General features: G+C 46.5%; 1 protein-coding gene across 5 annotated transcripts in view; it reads right to left on the reverse strand.

Annotated features, from left to right (window-relative positions):
* The window catches only part of UTRN (utrophin), a 2,010,688-nt gene that overhangs the window by 1,218,528 nt on the left and 770,439 nt on the right, over window positions 1–21,721 (reverse strand). For all 5 annotated transcript variants that reach the window (XM_069606729.1, XM_069606726.1, XM_069606725.1 and 2 more), the window contains one exon: window positions 15,047–15,202. In XM_069606729.1, the coding sequence (XP_069462830.1) occupies window positions 15,047–15,202 (156 nt within the window). The remainder of the gene's footprint in view (window positions 1–15,046; window positions 15,203–21,721) is intronic.

A 21,721-nucleotide genomic window follows, 5' to 3' on the forward strand; every position in this document is an offset into this window, starting at 1 on the left:
TCAACCAATGGAACAAAAGAACCGAAGACCAGCTGGAAGAGGGCGGCTGCTGAAACTCCTGGATCGTTGGTTTGCCCGGTGAAGCCCTTCTGCAGGTCTGAATCGCCAAGTTCATCTCGACAGAGAAGCCCTTAAAGGACGACTTCTCCCTTTGAGTTGGTGGGACCAATCAACTCGTAAGCCACCTGGATACCGTTCTCAGAGCTGGTTGTATTTTCCTCAGAGTGCTGCAGGAAACCGAATAGCCAGCGAGGACGACACCAGTTTGTGTGCTTGACTACAGCTACCGGAACATGAGATATGCCTTTGCCAGATTTTTGACCAGTCCCAGTGCAGGAGTCCCCCGACGTCCTCCCTCTTGTCCCCACGACTGAGGCTCAGGAACAGCGAGATCGGCTGGAACTGCGAGAAACAGATGTCTTCAGCTGCATCTTTTTCTTCATTGTAAGGTACTGTGAAAACCCGACCGAGAGAACTTACCTCTCACTGTGAAAGTGCGCAAAACTTTGGCAACTTGCAGGCCTAGTCAGCTTGTGACCCGACATATTAATCTTTCTTTTACGAACTACTTCTGAGAACTTTGGCAAAGACTTTTCCGTTTACCTTCCAGAACTGCTTTATCCTATACAAGACTTTAGCCCATTGACTTTGGCCTAACCTATTGCATTGAATCAACTCCTCTGGTGAACTCAAACTATTTGCACTGTTCTACAGTAACTGTAACATTTGTTTTTATTAACTTATGCCTTTTAGCTCCTACTTCAAATGCTCTGAATGCCATTTTGCTACCCCTTCAAAGTAGTTTAAATGCCTCAGAACCTCATATTGTGAAGTACTAAGTATATTTTTGTGTGATATAGATTGCCTCCTTCTAGTGAATGTTTTATAAATGACTGTGAAATAAAGTAATAAGTGTTTACCAAGAAATCTTGAGTATAAGAGTCTATTTGAATACTTGTAATTATAGACCTCTGTGTAACACCCTTACAGCTCACATTCCCTCTTGAGATAAGCCTGACTGCTCAGCAGCGCTACCACAAAACTGTGTAGTACAGACTTATACCAAAGGTTGTTTTTTCTTACACCTGTAGTCCTAGTTGTGTGTAGTGGTCCCAAAGGGGCAGTAGCACACAAACTTTGCCTAACAAATACTTCAATCACATCCTACACCTCTACCTCACACCCAGTTCCTCCGAGGAGAGACTCGACAGTCTTGAGACATATTGATCACACCATTTCGGATAGCCGGGCTCCCGTCTTAAATGAGAATAATCAGATTCTCTGTGCACGTATTGCCTTGTATGAAGGGGCAAAACTGGGAACTGAGGCTCATTCTGCTCTACTACAATCCCTTTGTAGTAATGTGCCTCTTGCTTACTTTACTGCAGGAGATCATCCAGCTTTTGATATATTCAATGTGTAACATGTTCAGCTGAAACAATACAAATAGGCAGCTTGCATTGTGTTGCAAACATATTTTAATCATTTTAATACAATGCATTTAAAAAAACATGTATAGACCTCAAGTAGTGATACAATGCACTGTATATGTTGCTCTGCCGGCAGTGCACAAAATAAACTTACTACCACAAACATTTCTATATCAATTAATGGCAGTAAAGTGTGACAGGCATTTCAGAATAAAGGAATTGTAAAGAACTCCAGTGGCAGCTGGGACTCCGCTACATGGTAGCTCAAGCGGCAGGCTTTTGGATGTCACAAAAAACTGTAATACACGATTACAGTTGCAGTAGTGATACAATTTCCTTAGAAGAGTGGTTCCATGTGTTAATATCCCCGCAAAAATATCGCCATATTTTTGCGGCAATATTAAGGCATGGAACCTGCGGGGGACACCCCTGCAACCCTCGCATTATTTTTAAAGGAGGGGGGACACCCCGCTCCCAAGAACCCCAAAAATGATCCCCCCCCAAAAATATTGCCTATGGCCGTTCCAGGCGACCATATATACGGGAATATTTTTGGTGGGGATAATATGTAGGGATGCCGAAGAGTTGTGGCGTAACTATATTGTGTAAGGAAATGGACGGTTTCTATCAGGCAGCTACATGCTGCCATGCATTATTACATTTTTACAGGCCATTCACACTTGTCTGGCATTGCAAACTAAATTAGTAGCTACATTTACTGTTAACATAAGCCCTTCTACTGGAAAAAGTTTAACAGAAATTCCATTTCTAACGTGGGGGTTCCATTTATGTGGATTTTTTCATGTTTTATGCCTCACTCAAAGTGCGTCCAGACGCCAAGAATTACAGAAGAAGGTTTAGAAGGGAAAATAGACATTGGAGTAGAGAGCAATGCAGTAAGAATTACATTTGCCATAATCAACAAAGCTTGACCAAGAGTAAAATTATTTTAGATTATTATTCTAGTAGGGTTTGCTCTTATTTTCTTTCCTTCAGTGAAACATTTTTATTAAAAATGTGTTTCCTCTCTACTGGACATGCTCAGGCAGTTGCGTTATTAAAATGTAATTTGTATCACTGCAAAGTTTGTTCAGCATGTCAACACAAATAATTTGAAATGTGGTATTTCATAATTCTTTGCTTTCAGCCCATTGACTTTGCCATTCCAATCAACATGCATTATGAATGAAAGACTAGGTCATTAAACAGAGAGGAGCTCTCATTTAAGTCCACAAGTTTGCAAAGGAATTCTACGTGTACACACACACACACACACACACACACACACACGTGTGTGGAGAGCCAGATAATTCACATTATGATCTATTTATTTCAATATCCTATTTTAATAGCTCCCAATTATGGATCTGCTCCTTTAACTACCTTTAGCGTTCAGGTCCATCTCTCAGTGTTTGTAACATACATCTCTAAAGGGAAATTTCAATCCCACCCTTCCTCCTCCCACCAAGCTTTACCTACTTGTACAACTCGGCTGTCAGGGACCTGTGTTTTCCCTGTTCATTACTCTGCCATCTAAAGTAATTCTTCATTGTCACAAGGTCGCCAACACAAAGGATTGCTATTTTCCTGCTTTTCACTTTCCTCAAAATTGATCACTCTTTCTACTATTGGAAGCACTGTCTCTGCTAGAAACTGTAATCGGTCAGACCCGTGGCTTTCCCAAATGCATGTCACTCACATACAACCATCAGATCACATATATTCCCACATTTGAACTTTCCTTTCCAGTTTGGCATATAGCTTAATGAAGCTCTTTGATAGAAGTGCTGCTCCAGAATTTGTGTAACCTCTTCAGTTCAAGTCCTTCTCTTATTCATCAGCACTTATAAGGTTTAAGGTCTCTCCTCAGGACCCTTTGGCTCAAGTGCCCTGTGTTAGGACAGTTTTTCTAAAGTTCAACTAAGGGCTTCATAAAACCATATCTGAGGCAGTACAAAAACTCAACTCTCAGTATAAGGCTGTACCACCTGAGAACATTTGGTAACGTAGACAGAGCAGCCAGGCTCATCTTAGGAGGGAGAGAGGGCTGTAGGAAGGTACAAATAAATTGTAATTCATATGCATACATATGGTCGATAGAAACACAATCACCGTGTATTGTAAAAATAATGATTATAAATACATGTAGGCCAAAACGAAACTTGGGAAAGGTAATTAGCATTACATATTATATAAACAGGATTAAAAACCAACTTATTAATTATGGTATGCCAACCCAACCAAAACATAACCTTGTTAAGAATATAAATCAGCAGTTCTCTGTGAGTCAAACCTAATGTAACACGCATTCAGAATGGTTTTACGATCTCCTTGGGGAGTAAAACCCAAGTAGTTAGACTTATAGAATATCGGAAGTAATTCAAGGACAGAAGACCCTATTGGTCCTAACATACAGGGCCTCATTACACGGACGGCGGTAAGGGTTAACGGTCACCGTTAATGGTAACGGTGACCGTTAACCCTTACCGCCGTACTACGAGGTCCCTTTGCGGGTTGGGGAATTTAACGCCTGCTTTTTGCAGGCGTTAAAATCCAACCCGCAAAGAGACCTTGGTGCTAATTACGGTACCGCAATTTGCGGTGCAATTTGCGGTGCCGTAATTAGCACCTTCCCCATTCCCATTATGCCCTATGGGGCAAAAATGGGAATGGGGAAGGGCAATGGTGGAAGGGGGAATTACCGCCCCACCAACCTTGGAGTAGGGCGGTAATTCCCCTTTCCGCCAAGGCGGTGCCGGTAATTTACCAGCATGGACCAAGGTGCTAATAGCCTACCGTGTAATGAGGCCCACAGTGTTTTACACTTCTAGAATCACTTTGTTAGACCCACACTGTTACAAGTATATCCTGCAACATATGTAACATTCTTCTATTACAAAGGGATACAGTTACAACACCAATGTTACTTTTAAGAACGGTTTTCAGAGGGAGTAACTTAACTTGCATACTTTTTAGAGTGGCCTTAAGCTACTCAGTAAGTACATAGTGAAACTATTTTAGAAGTGCACTAAAGTAATTCAGGCAGGGAAAGCACAACCCAACATTCCAGTTTAAGAGCAGCAGCAGCTATTCAAGATCAGTATAACCTATTGATATATTAACGCACTACTCTATTTCTATTATAGGAATAGACAGTTTAACCAAGGTTACTTTTCAGAAGTCTTGATTACAATTCTAGGATCAGTAAGATCTCTAGCAGACTTTTACAAAAGGCAAAAAGCAGTTCAGGGTAAGTTAATGTTAAAGGTCATTTGTGCCGCGCACTATCACCACCGGAGTGGTCCCCTGGCGCTCTGGGGGCTCTGAAAGAGGGGGGGGGGGTGGGTTAGTGGGTGGAGGCTGGAAAAGTGCAAGATTGCAGTGATGTGCTGTTGGCAGCCTCTGCCCGGTGGTTCCGTCGGCTGGGCCTGGGGTGTATGCGGCCGGTAGTCGTCGTGTGCTGATGTGCGAGTCTATGTGTTTTTTTGTTTTGTTGTTGCAGTGTAGTGAAGTTCGTGCGGTTTGCTGCGCTAGAGGTTTGTGGTTGTGTTTGGTTTGGAGTTTGAGAGGTGTATGCAGAGAAGGAAATTGTTGATGGTATTCGTTAGTCATCTCTATCCTGGACTGAACCGGTTGGGCTCGTGTAATCTTACCCGACGGGATGCTTGTACACCCTGAGCCTCAGGAGGTATGTGCCCTTTTTCCATTCGAGGCCGTTTGAGGATCTAGCTGTCCCCTCCGCCCGCTCCCTTAATAACCTTGCATGCTCCTCACCCCCTCCACATGACTAGCGCCGCTGCTAGTGTCCATACACCCGGTTGTGTGGTGATTGGTGGTATCTTGTCCGTTCCACAGCCTCGTGGAACCTAGTTGTGGCTGTACGGGCGGTGGGGGATGGTAAGGGTTGGCTGGAGTAGTTGTATCCGTTTCTCTGGGTCTCGCGGGTGAACCCCTGTGTCCAGCGTCAGCCCTATTGGTGCCCAGGGCGCTTCTGTCGGTTCTAGGGGTTTGTTAATGTCCTTTTTTGATGAGTCGTTTGTCTTATTGTTGTTTCGGTTTTAGTCTCCGGTGTTGAAGAGGCAGGTTTTTAGTAATTTTCTGAATTTAAGGAGGTCTTTGGTGTTCCTTATTACTTTTGGGATGTTGTTCCAGGTTTTCGCGGCTAAGTGGTAGAAAGCGGTGCCTCCGAGTTTCTTCTTGATGTAAGGTTTTTGTTCCAGTCGGATTTCGTTGGTTGACCTGAGCGGTCTCGTTGGCTTGTAGATTGTTATTTTTTTTGTAGGAATTCTGTTCCTTGTCCGCTGATTGCCCTGTGCGTTATGCACATTGTTTTGAAGATGATATGCTGTTTTACTGGGAGCCAGTGAAGTGTTTTTAGGGCCGGGGTGATGTGGTCTCTTCTGGATAGTTTGAGGAGTAGTCTGGCTGCAGTGTTTTGGATCCGTTGTAGCTTCTTCAGTAGGTATTCCGGTATACCGAGGTAGAGGCTGTTTGCATAGTCGATACTTGACATGATGAGGCCGACGATGGTGAGTGTTTTGTGTGTGAAGGAGAGGAAAGGTAGTATTTTTCTTGCCGTGTGGAGGAGGAAGAAGCATTTCTTGACTGTTTTAAGTAAGGACCCATATACTTTCAGAGCTGCTACAAGCAACTCAGACAAGTACTAACTCTCAGACTGTTTTAGATGGAACAAGTTACTTACCTGTAACTGGTGTTCTCCAGCATGGGTCTGGCATGGATCCACATGCTCACGAATATTCCCCGTCGTCAGACCGGGAATCCTAGGTAAAAGAAAATAGTTTCATTTTCACTTACAAACTGTCTTTCTCCTATAAACCAATCACTGAGCTCTGGGTTATACTGTCCCCAGTCAATGACTGCCCTCTCAAGCCCCTCCTCTGGCAGCCATCTTCAGATTTGGTAGCACGTAAAGTGGCAGTATGACCAAGAGCCGCAGAGGGGCAGGAGGGAGGGTTCGCAAGTGAATCCATACCAGACCCATGCTGAAGAACAACAGTTACAGGTAAGTAACTTGTTCCTTCTCCAGCATGGGGTCTGGCATGCATTCACATGCTCATGAATAAAGAATACATAGCAGTACATACATACACAACCATGGGACGTGGCAAGGCTCAACAGAAGCAAGTACTCTTACCTCCGGAACAGGCTCACCTTCAAGCTAACAGGTTGCATAGCACTGCTTGGCCGACCCTGGGCTCCTCTCGAATTCCTGTTGACGCAGTAGAATCTTGTGAAGGTGTGCGTAGACCTCCACGTAGCAACTCTGAAGATGTCCAGCAGGGGAACACCAGAGAGGAACGCAGTCATTGCAGCGATCGCTCTGGTGGAACGGGCTCGGATGGCCAGGCAGCTGTCAGTTTGCCAACCAGTGGCAGTGCGTGATACGACCGGAGAGCCACCTGAAAATGATACGACCGGAGAGCCACTTGGAAATGGAAGCCTTGGACAAAGCTTTCCCATGGTTCACAGGACCAAAGTTGAGACGACTTCCGGACACTCTTTGTGCGTGCCACATAGAACTCCAGAGCATGCGCCACATCCTGCGAGTCCAAAGTCCTTTCAGCCGGCGACAAAGGTGTTGGAAAAAACACAGGCAACACCAAGCGTTCATTGAGGTGGAATTCCGTAGGAACCTTCGGCATGAAGGAGGGGTGCATCCGCTGCACCACCCTCGTCTCATGGAAAGTCAGATAAGGCCGCTTGCAGACAGGGCCTGGATCTCACCTACCCTCCTGGCAGAGGTGATGGCCACGAGAAAAGCAGTTTTCCACGAAAGGAACTTGAGAGGAGCTTGATGAATAGGCTCAGAGGGGGCCCACCCATGAGCCACATCAGAACCACGTTGAATTCCCACACTGGGGCAGGCGCCTTCACCGGTGGGAATGATCGAAACAGTCCTTCGAGGAACTCCTTGACTAGACGGTGTGACCAAAGAGGACCGTCCAGGAGACATGGTGTAGCAGGAGATAGCCGCCAGATGCACTTTGATGGAGGAGTGTGCCAGCCCCGCCTTGGCTAATGACAACAAGTACTGAAGGATGTGAGGGGCCGTGACCCTCAGAGGGTTGATCTTCTGCAACCAACACTAGGGTTGATCTTCTGCGACCGGAACCAAGTCACAAAACACTTCAACTTGTGTCCGTAGCACTTAACAGTCGACGATGCTCTGGCCCTGATAAAGACCTCCGTGCAGTCCTCCGGTAACTCGTACCCACCGAACTCTAAGGCTGCAGGAGCCAGGCCTTCAGGTTCAGCGATCGTTGGTCGTGATGCAGGATTGCACCTCCTTCTCTGGAGAGCAGATCCGCGGCCACTGGCAGCTTGACTGGAGGTGACGACAGGCTGAGAAGGTTTGGGTACCAAATCTGCCTCGGCCACACCGGGGCGACGAGGATCATCCTGCATCGGCACTGTTTGAGTAGACTGATGACTAGTAGCAGCAGAGGAACGGCGGGAACGTGTACAGGGACTGGCCTTCCCACGGGAAGGCGAACACGTCCCCCATGCTTCCAGGCTGGGGGAACCTGTTGGGGAATCTCTGTCATTTGGAGTTTGTCGCCGTCGCAAACAGGTCGATCTGGAGTCTGCCCCACCGGAAGAAAAGACAGTCCACTTGATCCTGCCGAAGTTCCACTTGTGGCAAGAGCGCAGCTCCATGATGAGGGAGTTGGCAATGGCATTCTTGACTCCGGCCAGATGGAAAGGAATGAGAAACATCCACTGGGCGACGGTCCAGTGACTAAAGTCCTGCACCTCTCTGGAGAGCGCCGGGGGTCTGGTGCCCCCCCCCCACCCCTGCTTCCGGATTTCGAACATCGACTTGCGGAAGCCCCTGGTTCTGTCCAAATAGAATTTCAGAGCGCGTTTGACATCCAGACAGTGCAAGACCCTCTGAGCCTCGTCCTTAGGGTCGGCAAAAAACGTAGGAAAGACTATTTCCTCATTTAGATGGAAAACAGAGGCTACCTTAGGAATGCAGGGTGTGTTCTCAGGACCACCTTATCCTTCTGAAAAGTAGTGAAGGGTTCTGAAGCCACCAGAGCCTGGATCTCGCCGATTCGAGCAGAGGTGAGGCACACCAACCGAGCTGGCTTAATGGTGACCAGCCTGATGTCCGCGGACGCCATTGGCTCAAACAGTTTGTGCGCCAAGGCGTCCAACACTACATTGAGGTCACACATGGGGTGTGGTTTTTTGATGGGCGGGAAGAGCTTGGAGAGGCCCGCCAAATGTCTCTTGACCACCGGGTTGGAAGATGAGAAGACCACCTCTTACAAGTTTCTGTAGGCCCCTATGGCTACCAAATACGTGCGGCAGGTGTCTACCTTTAAGCCTGAGTGTGCAAGGTGTGCCGAGAAGGAGAGCACATCATCCAACGTGCACCTCAGGGGGTCAATCTTGGAGTCTGCCAAGTGACAGAGCCTAGTCCATTTACTCTTGTAATGGCTCCTAGTAGGCTTGCTCCTGACACCTTGAATTATTTCTGGGTTAGCCTCAGGTGTTTCAGTGTGACTTGCTCAGGAACCACGCTGCAAGGGCTAAATTCTAATGGGCCAGGGTCGATGACACTGCCCCCCCCGATGCACCAGATGATGAGCTGGACCCATCGACAGGTTAACGGGTAGCCTGTCCAAGAGGCTGAGAAGCTCTGAGAACCATGGCCCGCCTGCCACCGCGGAGCTATAAGAATGATGCTGAGGTGACAAGATCCTTTTACTTTGCAGATCACCCTGTGGACTGGGGGTGTGGGACGGTAGGCATACGCTGTCATGTCGTTCCACTGTATCTGGAATGCGTTGCCCAGGGAGCCAAAGCCGGAGCCCTGCCCCTGCCGAGACACAAACTGGTGGCATTTCTTGTCCCAGGAGGCAAAGAGATCCACGTGAGGATGCCCCCATCTGCAGATCTCCAGCAGCACCTAATCGTTCAATTGCCACTCGTAACTGTCCACTCCCAGCCTGCTGAGCCTGTCCGCCTCCAGGTTGGACTCCCCTGGAAGTTGGTGGGCCGTGAGGTAGATGTTGCTCTCCAGGGCCCATTCCCACATGCTGATAGCCAAGCTGCACACTGGAGGGGACCTAGTCCTCCCCCTGCTTGTTGATATAGTACATGCTGGTGGAGTTGTCAGTCTGAATGAGGACAACCTTGCCCCCAATGAGTGGAAGGAAAGCCTTGAGAGCTCCAGCCAGTTGATATGGGACTCCTGCCGGATCCAGACTCCACGGACCTGTGGTTGTCCAGTGTGCCCCCCAGCCTTACAGAGAGGAATCCATGGTGATGGTGATCAGCGGGGCCGTCTGCCGGAAGGGCTTGCCCATCTGCAGGCTGCAATCCCTGAACCACCATGTGAGGTCCGAGTGGAGAGAATGAGGAATGCAGACAAGCTCCGCTTGGGAGCCCCACTCCTGATTCCATGAGGCTGTGAAGTGCAGCTGTAATCTCCTCATCTTGAGTCTCGTGTGGGGTACGGCCAGTAGGACCGCTGCCATGATACGTAATAAATGTTGGTACCACCAGGCCGAGGTTACTTCTCGGGAAAGTAATTGAGTAGTGGCCCTCTTGATGGCCGTGATCTTATCCTCCGAGGGGAAAATTCTCAGAGCTCGTGTCCCAGATGAGGCCCAGGAAGGTCGGGCTCTGCAAAGGCTGCAGCTGAGACTTCTTGAGGTTGATCAAAAACCCCAGATCGTGAAGTGTGTCCATAAGGGTGCAGGAAGTGTGGTGAACTGCCTCCGGAGATCTCGCCCTGAAGAGCCAGTCTGCGGGAGTGGAAGGGAGGAGGGGAGGAGGGAGGAAAGGGAGGTATCGGTAAGCGGTACCCTGTGGATACTACCAAGAGGATCCAGGGGTCTGCAAACCTCTGATGTCAAAACTGTGCGTGAGGGGCAAGCCTGCCCCCCACCAGAGACACGTGGATCCAAAGGGACGCATCATACCTTCTTTCCCTTTGAGGCTGTAACGGAGGAGGGGGGACTAAAAAAAGCCCTTGTTCCCGTCCTTTTGTTGTTTGCGCCTGTGCTGACTCAGAGCGGTCAGGCTGCCTGGACCTCCATTCTTGGAAGCCACAGAACCCTCCGAAGCTCGCCGCTTGTCGGAGAGGTGATGTGAATAGGGGTACAGCTTGGGCGTGGCTTTCGAAAGGATAAAGATTTCACAGTTTGCAAACTGTTTTTCTTTTTATCTAGCTCCTCATCGTTGGTGGAGTGAAAGAGGTCACCACCCTCTAATTGAAGGTCCAATATGCGTTCCTGGACATCTGGGTTGAATTAGCCTGAAGCCAGGAAGTCTGTGGCGATGCATATGGCCCGGCCAGAGGTGTCAATGTGGGCCACGGTGGACTCCATGTCGTCCTCTGCCACCATTTTAGCCTCTGCCAGTTCCGCCTTGAAGCGTGACTGGCTATGCACCAGAAGTTCCGGAAGGAAGTCAGCTATTTCCCACCAAAACCACTGGTTAACGGCTGCCAGCAGGGCATCCGTGTTGGATGCGTACGGGAAGAAGCTTTATTCCAACGCTTCGCTGCATCTTCATCAATCCCAGATCTTCTCCTCCTTGTCCAGCATTGCCGAGGACGAGGTGGCTGAGGACGAGTGACCTGCTGCAGCAATCACCGAAGAGTGCATTTTAGGGTGGGCTGACAGCAAGAGTGGATCCACTCCCATTTGCCTATATTTGGCATCCAGGCGCCGATTATCAGGCTGGGCCGAGTGGGGTTTGACCCACCCCTACTTGGCCAAGGCGACAACTTTTTTCTGCCCGCGGAGTGCAGAGTGAGGACCTCGGGAAGCACCTCCGCCTCCGGTTGTTCGATTTTGGTTTGAGGAAGGCCCAAGTACTCTGCCAGACCCTGCAAGTCGTTCTTGGAAGGTCTTTGGCTGACGATGGTGTGCCGGGGTCTTCTTCCTGATCTGTGTCCACCAGGGCGTCTGGCTGGTCCGGGGCGGGTGGAGGAGTGCTAGGCACCGAGGGCTGAGGTGTTGAGGCCGGAGCCGGAGGCTGCAGCGGAACCGCCTGAACTATGGGAGTCAGGGGAGCTGCAAATCGAAGGAGCCGGCGTGGGCAGCAGGGGCTGCACCGGGGCCTGCGGAGCCAGAGCTATAGGAGGAATGACTATAGGCAGAGGGGCCGGAAGGAGCATGTCCCTGATCACATCCTTAAGGATGGCCCCCATCTGAGGAGATCTCATGAGCGTGAGGAACTTTTCAAAGAACCTGTCCTGACAGGCCGGTGGGGTGGCAGGTGATATTGACGGGGTAGCGGGCGGATGCTGCGGCCGGTGCATACTCTGTCTAGCTGGCGGTGGGGTAAACCTGATAAGCTGTAGGCAAGGACAGCCAACCTGCTGGGTGACTGACAGCTAGGCTGGAATGAATGGGAGAGAACTGAATAAAAGGCGAGGCTTCTGGCTTGCAAGGCAGAGTGGACCACTGGACGAAGGAACCGAAGAAGAACTTGACGAGGATGCCTGCTGCAACTCCTGTACTGTTGGTTTGCCCAGTGAAGCCCTGCTGCTGTGCTGAAACTCCGAAGTTGTATCGACAGAGAAGCCCCTGCAAGGATGACTTCTCCCCTTGAGTTGGTGGGACCAATCAACTCCAAAGTAAACCACCTGGACATTCTCTTGGAGCTGGTTGACTTTCCACAGAGTTGCTGCTGGAAACTGAATAGCCAGTGAGAGGAACACCAGATTGTGTGTGTTGCTTTCAAGTTGGCCTAGAGCTCCAGGAAGATCCTCCAGACTCCCAGGAAGCAGGACTGACCGAGCCTGATCCCCCTCAACAGAGTGCAGGACCCCAGAAGCAAGGAAAGTCCATCTCGACAGCCAGGAACCACAGTGTTGCTATTTGCAGTAGTCGCAAGGAGCTGAAACACCGAAGTGCCACTTGTTTGAAGATTGCCAGTTGCGAGCGGTGACCGTCCCGTTGCAGTGCAGGAGTCCCCAGAATTCCTCCCACTTGTCCCCACGACTGAGGCCCAGGAACAGAGCTGCACACGAACAGAGCTCATCTGTTGCACTTTTTCTTCAATACAAAGGTACTGTTAAAGTCTGAGAGAACTTACCTCTTGCTGTAGAGTTGCTTGCATCTTCTACCACTCACAAGTCCAAACAGCTCGTATCCCTACATTGATTCTTCTTTTCCTCAAAGACTTCTAAAACATTGTGCAAAGACTTTTCTACTTAACTACCAGAAGTGCTTGAGCGCATAGACTTTTGCCCATTGACTTTGGCTTAACCTGTTACACTGAATGACTCTGCTTAGGGGGATCCAAAAGTATTTTCCTGCTTAAGAATATTTGTGATCTCTTGTTTGTTCTAATACCCTTTTCCTTTGACCAATTCCTAAGAATTTTCTAAATGCTACACTAAGATATTTATGTCCCCAGCACCCTAGCTATTGAAGTCACCGGAGGGGAGGGTGTAAGTTGTGACTGTAGGCCATCCCAAAAGGGTCTTTACTGATTTAGAAACTAAGAGTGTGTAGTTTTGAGGTGTATTTGTGTGTTGCTTTTATATTGCTCCCTTCTGAAGAGGGTTTATTCTATCTGACTGATAAATTAATAATTGTTTATTCAAGAAACCTTGTGTGTAAGTGTTTATTTGAATACTTGGCACTGTGAATCACTCTAACTCCCCTACAGCTCACATGTTGAGCAGCCAGGCTCTTGAGATAAGCCTGGCTGCTCAACATGCTACCAACTTGTGTAGTAGAAACTTCTACAAAAGGTTGGGTTCCTATTGCCAGGAGGTCAGGGTTGTTGTAGTGCACCCAAAGGGTACTGCATACAGTCGTGTCCAACAGTTCCTCCTGCTGCAAAATCACCTTCTGTGCTGAGGTACTGTGCTGACTTGGGTATTTACTTACCTTAAGTCTGTTGTGATTCCTGTGTAGTTTTGGGCTGTTTTCTGTGATTGGGAGGTCTCTTGTCCAGTTCACCCACACCCACTGCTGGAATCCTCCCAGTCTCTTCTCTGAGGTCTGTGGACCCTCAACTAACTCTAAAGTAAAATACATACTTGTTTGAACAGTCTTACTCTGGAACTCAGAACTTTGCCTGCAGCTGAGCCCTATCTCATCCTGCCTACAGCTGGCTCTTAGACCACTAGGGTCGCTCTTCTGCCTCAGAGAACTCATGCACTAGAATTATGAAGGGCCGGAAACTTTAAGGGGTCTGCCTTGAAAAGTAAAACAAGTGTTGAAAAGTTGATTTACTTGTAAATGAGTCCGTTGGTAACTTTGAACTCAGCGAATAGTTACAAAAAAGTTATTACATACCTTCAATATGTTTTGACATTCTGATAAGTATATATAGGATTTACTTACCTTGAATAAGCTGTGTGCCTCCTTAAATATGTATTCTCAAAGTCTTACTTTCATTAGAAACTGTGTTGCCATTCTAACAAAGTAGGTAAAGGGTAAACCTACCTGTGAATTGGGTTCCCCTCTTCCCAAAATAAATGCTGTTGGTTTCACCTTATTATTCCTGTTAGGATAATTGTATGAGTATCCCTAATTGGGTCTTGCTTCCCGTGACTTGCTGTTAGCCTGTCCTGAATAAGTCTGCCTAGGTCATACTTACCTTTTAGGTTGCTGATAGCTCCTTCCAAAAGTATATAATTTTTACCTTGAGTATAACTGTGTTATCCTAAAATAAGTTTAGAGTTATTGCTTTCCTTAGTCTGTGAACTAAAAAGCAACTTTAATTGGATATTACACACCAAGGTCCAACTCCCCTAGAATAACTGTTATCCTGAATCAGTGTTATCGTTGTTTTACTGTCTTTAGAGGAAGTGTTCCACTATTCTGAAAAGCATATTGTCCACTTGACTTACTATGTGATTTCTTGCTCACCGTCACGGTACAACTGATTGAGTCTACCACCCTGGTATTACTAAAGGTTATCTAAAAGTAACTATTGGTTTTGACTTCTCTAGAACTACTGTTAGGTGTTCCAAATGAGGTCATATGCTTTGGTCCGTGTACCTTCAAGCATAGTATTGCGTTTTTCTATAATGTGTTTATATGATCTGTGATAGTACTCATTTCCCCCAAGATTTATCTGGGCCTACTTGTATTTAAATAAACCATTTATTTTTTACAATACATAGTGTTTCTTTGTACCATTTGCATTACCATTTTTTTGTACTGATTCAACAGTCCTCTCTCCCTCCTAAAATAAGTCTGGCTGCTCTGTCTACGCCACCATAAACTCACGTGATACAGCGGTCTACTAAGAGTGGAGTCTTGTACTGTCTCAGTTGAATGGTTTTACTAAGCCCTTAGTTGGACTTCAGAAAAACTGTCCTAACATGGGGTTAGATGCAAGGGACAAAGATGTAGGCAACTCACATTTGAACCGGAGAAAAAGAGGGAAATCCCGCTCTACCGTTGGGAAAATTATGTTTCCGGCTATCAAAGTGCAGTGGAACATCCATTTATCCAAATCACTAGATAGTTGAAGAGGCCCCCTCCAAATAACCGAATGTTAGGATGTTTTTCAGTACCACTATATTAAGAACTGCAAACAGCAGGTAATACACAGATCACACCAGCGAACACTTCACTCACTGTGGTACCCTATATGCACTCTCTTACCTGTGCACCTAGGTCATTGTAAAGAAGTTTCAATGCAGTCAGCTGCTCATCCATTGCTTTGGGATTGTCTGTCTGTTGTTTCTGAACGATCTGACGGCCAGTCTTTATTACGGTTTCCACTTCCAGCTTCACCTCACTGAGCATCTTATACAGTTTCTAGGAAAAGAAGACAGTCAGCAGTAAATGGTGAAATCAGCCATTTTTAAAAATAATCAGCTCTGATTACTTTTTTCAGCAAAGCGGTATGATTTGTTTCAACACCAGTGGCTTTCTTAAAGCATACACAAGTTTCAGTCCTACGAATTGGAATGTTGTGCTGTTTAGAGAGCTGTGTTTTACGATCACGGAGGTCAGAGGTTGACAGGAATATGCATGAACGAGCGCACAGCCAGGCTCCTGAACCTTCATTGTATTTTTAAAACCTCAAGCAAGTAGAACAAGATGAACTGCTTTGGCAAAACATGTCAGATAGATGCTAAGAGTTTCTCTTGCATTTACCATTAGTCCAGGGTGAACAGTATCTGCATAAGAAATGTGAAAAGAAGGCTCCTTCTGGGGCTTTCATATGTATGCAAACAGTGTTCCATGCTTCACAGCTCGTTCAGCAGGGATATTAAAATGTGCAAAGGCACAGTCATGAGAAGCGGTAGCATTATTTCAATCTGGCATGTGTAACCGTTACACGACATGCGGACAAGATCAGGTTACCACAGCACATAACAATTCTTAGTACTATTAGATCACAAGAGACAAAGCATTTACGTCATATGCTACACTAACAAGGCAGGGCACTGACGAAGTTTAACATGAAAACAAAAGCCACGTAGATTTGCTAAAATTATACGACTGAGGCAAAAAAAAACCAAGAACCAGAATTGCTGTCAAAAGAAAACCAGCATTGGTAGTGACAACAGCTTGGGATTTTGTGTAAGCATGGAAAAGGCACCTTCTACGCACTGCCGTAGTGGTATTAACTGGCCATTGATGGTAGCAGGTGAAAAATGGAGCAACTACCTGCGCATCCAATAGCAGTGCCTGGCAAATACCTAATATGGTTCCATGTGATAATATCGCCGCAAAAATATCGCCATACAAAAATGTCTCCATATTTTTGCGGCGATATTACCCCATGGAACCTGCGGGGGACACCCCCGCAACCCCCCCATCCATCTACCCCATAAATTTTCCCCACCAAAAATATCGCCTATGACCGTTCCCGCCGACCATATGTAAGGCGATATTTTTGGTGGCGATAATATTACCTGATACCCTAATATGTATACACAAGACAAAAGTGTTGGCTTTGCCAATGCTCGTTTTTAACAGGACTTATGTGAAGGACATCACAGTGCTTATAAATAGTGTGGGTGAAGGCAGACCTGGTTAAGACATTTGTATTACACCAGTAACCGATTTACAGCTCCAATTAAGTCTAACTCTCAGAGGACAGCTTTGAGCAAGTTTTAATCAAGCCTTAACATCAAATGTGGCACTTGAAATGCCCGACAGTGTTTTTTCAAGAGAGTTCCCATGAGAAGGTGTTCTGGGATGGGGGAGAGGAACTGGGTTGGAATGGCCGTAGGTATTAGCATGGTGTTGGGGTGGTTGATAAAATGTCTCAATGGGAAGGAGGGGTTTGCGTTGCGTGCGCCATATTGGTGACAGCGATGTTGGTGCGATGTTGCGATTTTGCATGTGTCTAGTGTAGTTAATGAGAATGGGGTGTTTCTATTAGTGTTACTTTGTGTTTACTTGATACATTGTAGATTCACACATGCATAGAAACATAATGACAAGTCTGCTGATACAATGTAATCACGTGGCATGCCAGTAGCCGGCATGCCACATAGCACCTAAAGATGGGAAGCGAGGGGCTTCATATGTGCATGCGATATAGGAGATTTGTAGATGGAGAAACCACAGAGGGAACGCAGTAGTCTTGAACATACATGCAGATATACATACATGGGGGTCTTCAGGAAGATGTGTTTGGGCTAAGTTGGGGAACAAGGAGTACATGGCGAATACACAAATCTGTATCCTGCGAGTCCCCTCATGGCTATGGGTTGTGCAGACTGCAGAAACCTGGGATTGTGAGATACACTTTGTGCAACCCAGAAAGCTGGTTGATCGAGGTTGAAGGCTGGTGGAAGGCAGCTAATTGCGATAACATCAAATGGTCAGCTGTGGCCAGGCAAGTGTTTTACGACCTGGTACTATTGTGGGAGAGTGTCATTCATTATCCAGGGAAGTTTGGCCACAAGGTAGGGTCAGTTTGGGGCCGGGTAATAAACCTGGAGCCAGTGGTGCTTAAGGGCAGAGTGGACATATGGTTTATGGGTTTCGATCAGGTTCTCAGGAATGAGCAGGATGTGGCCAGAGGACTTGTGTGCTAAATGGTAGCCGTTCGAGATTAGTGTGAAATGAGGATCCCAGCAAGTCTGGGTGGATAACATGCCGATCGCCAGTTCAAAGCGAACTTGTTTGTTTCTCTCCATCCTTGTATTGTGGAAGTATCCTTGGAAAATCCATGTGGATCTCGACCGGGGGTTAGGAGTACCCGACCAGTTGGAACTTGTAGTAAATTAGGATTGTTGTGAATATGTAACCATGTGATGAAGCCATGACCTATTACGGAAAGATCCCGAGAAGTGGCTGCTGTAAACATGAGATGATGTAAATATATAACGAAAGGGGATGATGCTTAAGTAAATGTACCCAATGAGAGTGTGGGAACTGAAGGAGATTAGATTTCTTGCATAGTGTTGGCCAACCAATCATGTTTGGGGGTGGGGGCTGATCACTTTGTAACAAAATATGGGCCAACTGATGCCATAATGTATATAATGTGAAATCTTTGTGTGGTTCGCAGAGACTGTGGCATCATCTAGCCCTTTTTCGGCTGTTTGTACAATAAACTTGCTTGGAGGACAAACGTGCACGCGTTTCTTAAGAGGTGGGCCTATTTTGGGTTACAGAAATCAGAGTTCCACCCCCACAATCAATAGCCATGGGCAGTCAATGGGTCGGCAAATAACCAAAAACAACTATAAGCTGTGTGCCACTCCTCATAGGACATTTCTCTCTATCTGTACTCTAATGCAACAGTTTCGGTTTATAGGTGTCGCAAGTGTCACATAATAGCCCAAACTAAAAAGCAATGCGGTTTTCTCTGTTCATATGAAAAATCAGTTACCATCTTAATTCCTCACAGAGAAGCAAGAGGCCCAGCCTCGTTGAAACATGCCTCTTGTCAAATCCAGCTTTTTTTGCTTATGGTGATTCGAATGGATTGTGTCCTCCCACGTATTGCTCATCTTTGATATATACAAGTCTGCTTACAGCTTGCTATGGATTTTTATTTTCATAGAGTAAAGGAGGAGCCAAGAACTCCCCCCCCCCCTTCAACTGCCCTGCCCATATTACCTATAGAATGGGAACCATAGTATGTGACGTATGTGGAACAATTGAATCAGCAAAGAGCAGAGCGTATACTCTGTGCAGTACCCATAAGAGTCCCAGTACCTAAGAGAATCTGGGAGGCAAGGTACCCATTGAGGAAACTGTACCTGCATGCAAGACAATATGATGGCCATCGGAATGAGAATCTCGAAGAAGCAGAGCAGATGAAAGGCAAGGATGAATGGTGACGTCACAAAGAATGATTACGCACACAGAAGAGATGCAGAAATCAGAGAATGCAGATATTCTATAAGGCATCAAGAAAGCAACAAGGATGAGTGACATCTTGGGCGCAGGGTGAAGAAGCTTATGCCGTAGAAACAGATGAGGATATCAAGTCAGTTTACACGAGTACAGATGCAATTGAAAAGCAAGCAGCAAAATGATCGTGAAGCTAGTTCTAAGCTTACAATAGATAGACCGTGGCAAGTGCCAATATATATAACTCTATAGATGCATATGGACAAATAAAAGATGGATGTTTCCATTGTAGGTTATAAAGCAGAGCTGAACGTAAATAAGGAGGCCTTACTTCAGTGTGTTACAGTGAAAAGCAAGTTTTATTTGCAAAAATGAATCTCAGCAGACAGAGATAGGACGAGCCAGGAAGCCAAAAGTCTTATCAAACAGGGCTTGGCTGACATTGAATACAAATTGTGTGAAGGAACAAGGGGCTCCTGTTCAGGAAGCTGGAGCAAAACAAAATACGTCAGAGGACTATTAAAAAGAAAATTAAATACATGAACAGCTCGATTTCATGGTGTCCAGTCATGTGAAAAGAAGAAATTGGAAGTACAGGGTGGTCACACCTATTCAAAAAAGGCAGGCTGTGCCTACACGCCTTAAAATTCTCAGAGCGCAGTACAAACCAGAGGCCAAACTTCAAAGCACTAATTGACACTGGACCAGTGAGGTGATGATGGATACAATAATTGGTGGGAAGTTATAGTTTCTAGATGAGCCCACTAACACCTAGATGTTCAGTCTGTGTCCTGCTAAACATAGGTGGAAAAGTACAGATGTGGGTTAGAAGCCAACCAATTATAGAGGACCGTGTAATCAAGGGTCCTATAGTTTGTGTGGCCAATGGAACGTTGTGTATTTAGAGACGTTCATAGTGGCCATGTTTTAGGGAGGGCTTAGTTGCCCCACCTGATGTTAAACACCCTATCACTTTTCTTCACAGTTATATACCGATATGGAATGTATGCTTAGCCATTCACTCCCTCCGATAGGTTTTCCATCTCCAGAGTATTGCTACTCATTTTAAAGCGCTGGGAGAACCTAGTTCACTAGGGTTGATCAATGTGCAGCATTGAATCATGGCCCTCGACTGCCTGTGTAGCATCCTCAGCCAGGACGCTGGAATGTGAAGCATGTGCAGTGACCGTTACTCTGTTCCGTTTTTTCCACATGCTAGCGTGCTTTGGAGCAACATTGCCTCAGCAAAATTTCGATAATATATCACCTCAAAACATGTCGATTCATCAGCTACTCAACATGTCTTCGACACCTAAGATGGGGTTAAAGCAAAGTGCTGACTTGACTGTGGGGCAAAGATAGCCATTACAGACCTGCACCGAGTGTGGATGTGGTGTTTGGGGATAGGCCACAAAGATGACGACTGTGGCTCGTGCGAGTACATGATGGTCAAGGCTTGCGGGAAAGGAAGGGGCAACTTGAAGCAGGTAAGCACTCTCCCAAATCCCACTCCATTACCCCGTCCAAAAGAAAATCTTCCTCCAACTCTAGGGATGTGTCCCCTGATAAAAAGCGTTCCAAACACTGGAGGCACTCGAGATCAACATCCTCTAATAAAAAAAAGTAAGAAGCAATGCCACAGATCTTTGTCGACGTCGTCCTCCTCTCCCAATACAGTGTCTTCTCTGAAAAAGTAATCGACTCCTGAGGAATGGGAAGATTTCCACTTAAAAGTGCTCTACATTTTTAAGTGATAGGCCCCTCCGTGGTGCCCTCTCAAGGAGTCCAAGAAGTCAAGTCATCCCTCCTTGTCTAAAAAAACCAGCAGGGAGTCTGATGCGTCTCCTTCCCACGTGCCTAAAAGCCTGGGAAGAGAGGCTCCTCGACAAGTCAAAGGAGTCTTCATCAACGTACAAGATGAAACCTTCATCTTTCTCCTCGAAGGAAAAGGGTTCAGGGCCTTCAACTCCGGTCTCAGGGCTTTCTCCAAAGTTGTCGAATCCGTCTATTCACCCGAACTGTTGTGGCATTCAATTATCGCCCTCAACGCCATCGGGGCATTCAGTGCCTTCGAAGCATGCAAAGACGACAACGGACTACACAAAGACTTTGTTAGACCAGATTTCTTTTGATCCATGGGGTCTGTTAGGGAGAATTCTCATACATATGCTAATTCCCTTCACCTTAGAGACCCCAAGCAACTTTGCTGGATTTTGTGGACTTGATTTATTACCTGGAAAGAATTTGAGCCTTTTTTTTCCCACTCTCATGTATTTTGATGTGTGTTTTACTCTTGTATTCTTGGATTATGAAGTTTTAAGATAACTCCATAGGCATCTTTTCATGTGTGTTCAGTGCAGTGACACAGGGATGTCTAATTAGACTTCCCAATGGTTTAAATACCTTATCTGGGATAAACTACTGTTTCCCAGAGAATGTAAAGTTAAATTGAATTTACTAGTCTTTTTAAATTCCTAAACCCAGCACACACTATCTTCCTATAGAGTGCTGGAGGGGCTACTAGTATCTCCTGTGTCTAGAAACTCATGTAGCAGTCAAATGCTACCCTTTTCTATCGAAATGGCTTGTGGCAGTGGTTTTACAACAAACTACCATGATTTCTCCCGACCGTGAACACCGGTAGCTAAAAATCGCGGGAGCCATGTTTTTCAAGATGGCGCCTTAAGCCCCTTTGTTTAAACAGGTTCCGGTCTTTATTTTTTTGCCATTTCATTTTGGTAACACAAGTGAAGCCCGCCTCTGGCTCCAGGGAGTCTGGCGGGGCCAGGAAGTGAGGGAGGTGCCCGAAACTCCCTGTGCTTAGTCTCCTAGGAGACCCAAATGCACTCTTTGGTGATTGGCCAGCTAACTGTCCGGCAAGGGTGACTGACAGCTGGGCTGGAATTAATGGGAGAAACCTGAATAAAAGGCGAGACTTTTGGCTTGGAAGGCAGAGTCTACCACTGGAGGAAGGAACCGAAGAAGAACTTGAAGAGGACGCCTGCTGCAACT

Source organism: Ambystoma mexicanum, chromosome 4p, assembly GCF_040938575.1.
Source record: "Ambystoma mexicanum isolate Mex_15411 chromosome 4p, UKY_AmexF1_1, whole genome shotgun sequence".
NCBI lineage: Eukaryota > Metazoa > Chordata > Amphibia > Caudata > Ambystomatidae > Ambystoma > Ambystoma mexicanum.